The sequence below is a fragment of the Protobothrops mucrosquamatus genome, unplaced genomic scaffold (assembly GCF_001527695.2).
Source record: "Protobothrops mucrosquamatus isolate PMUCROS unplaced genomic scaffold, P.Mucros_1.0 scaffold4965, whole genome shotgun sequence".
Lineage (NCBI taxonomy): Eukaryota > Metazoa > Chordata > Lepidosauria > Squamata > Viperidae > Protobothrops > Protobothrops mucrosquamatus.
In genome coordinates, this window is record NW_015390848.1 from 23,165 (window position 1) to 24,251 (window position 1,087).

Sequence of the window (1,087 nt, forward strand, 5' to 3'; positions counted from 1 at the left end):
AAGTTCACCCCCCGCAGCACCCCGTCACTCTTGAAGTCTTTGGCCAATGTGCTGGAGGGGCAGAAACACTCCTATCGGCTGAAACCGATGACGCCCCCAGGTGCTAAGATCTCCCCCCCAGCCGGTGCGAGCCAGAGCCCCCTGCCCCAATTCACTACCTCAGGCCAAGTGTGGGCCGGGGGCCCTGGTGGCGCCACGGAGGAGCGGGCCTCTACGCCCCCGCCCCTGCCCGCCCCTCGGCCCGTCAAGACCGAGTCGGAGGTCTTGGAGGAGATCAGCCGCGCCTGCGAGACCCTGGTGGGACGAGCAGGGCGGGAGAAGAGCCCCCCGCCCCCTGCCAGCCCCCCACCCACCCCGGCCTCCCCTCCGCCCCCTCCTCTTCCAGCCCCCGTGCCCCCGGCGCCCTCGCCACTCACCCCTCCCCGCCCCAAGGACGAGTCCCGCAAGCAGCATTTGGAGCACCGTCGGCACCGTCGCTCCAACCGGGACGGCTCGCGCAGACACCGGGACGGTAAAGCTCGCAAGGGAAAGAACCGGCAGATCCTGGGCAGTTTGGACGTGCAGAGCGCCGAGGGGCAGGCCCGGGAGAATGGGGCCAAGCCACCCCCGCCAACTCCGCCGCCTCCCCCGGAGCGGAGGTCTCCCGTCAAGAAGGAAGAGACTCCAGTGGGCTCGGTGTCCACCATGGTGTGCTCGGCCGACCTGCTCAAGCTGCGGTCCTTCACAGAGGGTCCCCCCAAGGAGCTGAAGATCCGGCTGATCAAGGTGGAGAGCGGGGACAAGGAGACCTTCATCGCCTCCGAAGTCGAGGAACGGCGCATCCCCCTGAGCGAGCTGACCATCAACCACTCGGCTGCCGAGGTCGTGCGGGCCAGCAAGTGAGTTACCCCATTGCCCCTCCTGAGGCCATTCCCCCGTTGCCTCTCCTGAGGCCGTTATCCTGTTGCCCCTCCTGAAGCCATTTCCCCGTTGCCCCTCCTGAGACCATTCCCCCGTTGCCCCTCCTGAGGCCATTCCCCCGTTGCCCCTCCTGAGGCCATTATCCCGTTGCCCCTCCTGAAGCTGTTTCCCTGTTGCCCCTCCTGAG

The 1,087-nt window shown here is 67.6% G+C and overlaps 1 protein-coding gene across 1 annotated transcript in view; it reads left to right on the top strand.

Annotated features, from left to right (window-relative positions):
• Window positions 1-1,087, top strand: part of KDM6B (lysine demethylase 6B) — a gene marked incomplete at its 5' end in the record, with an annotated part of 32,778 nt that overhangs the window by 11,783 nt on the left and 19,908 nt on the right. Inside the window, one exon of the mRNA XM_015828819.1 lies at window positions 18-878. Coding sequence (XP_015684305.1) covers window positions 18-878 — 861 coding nt within the window. The remainder of the gene's footprint in view (window positions 1-17; window positions 879-1,087) is intronic.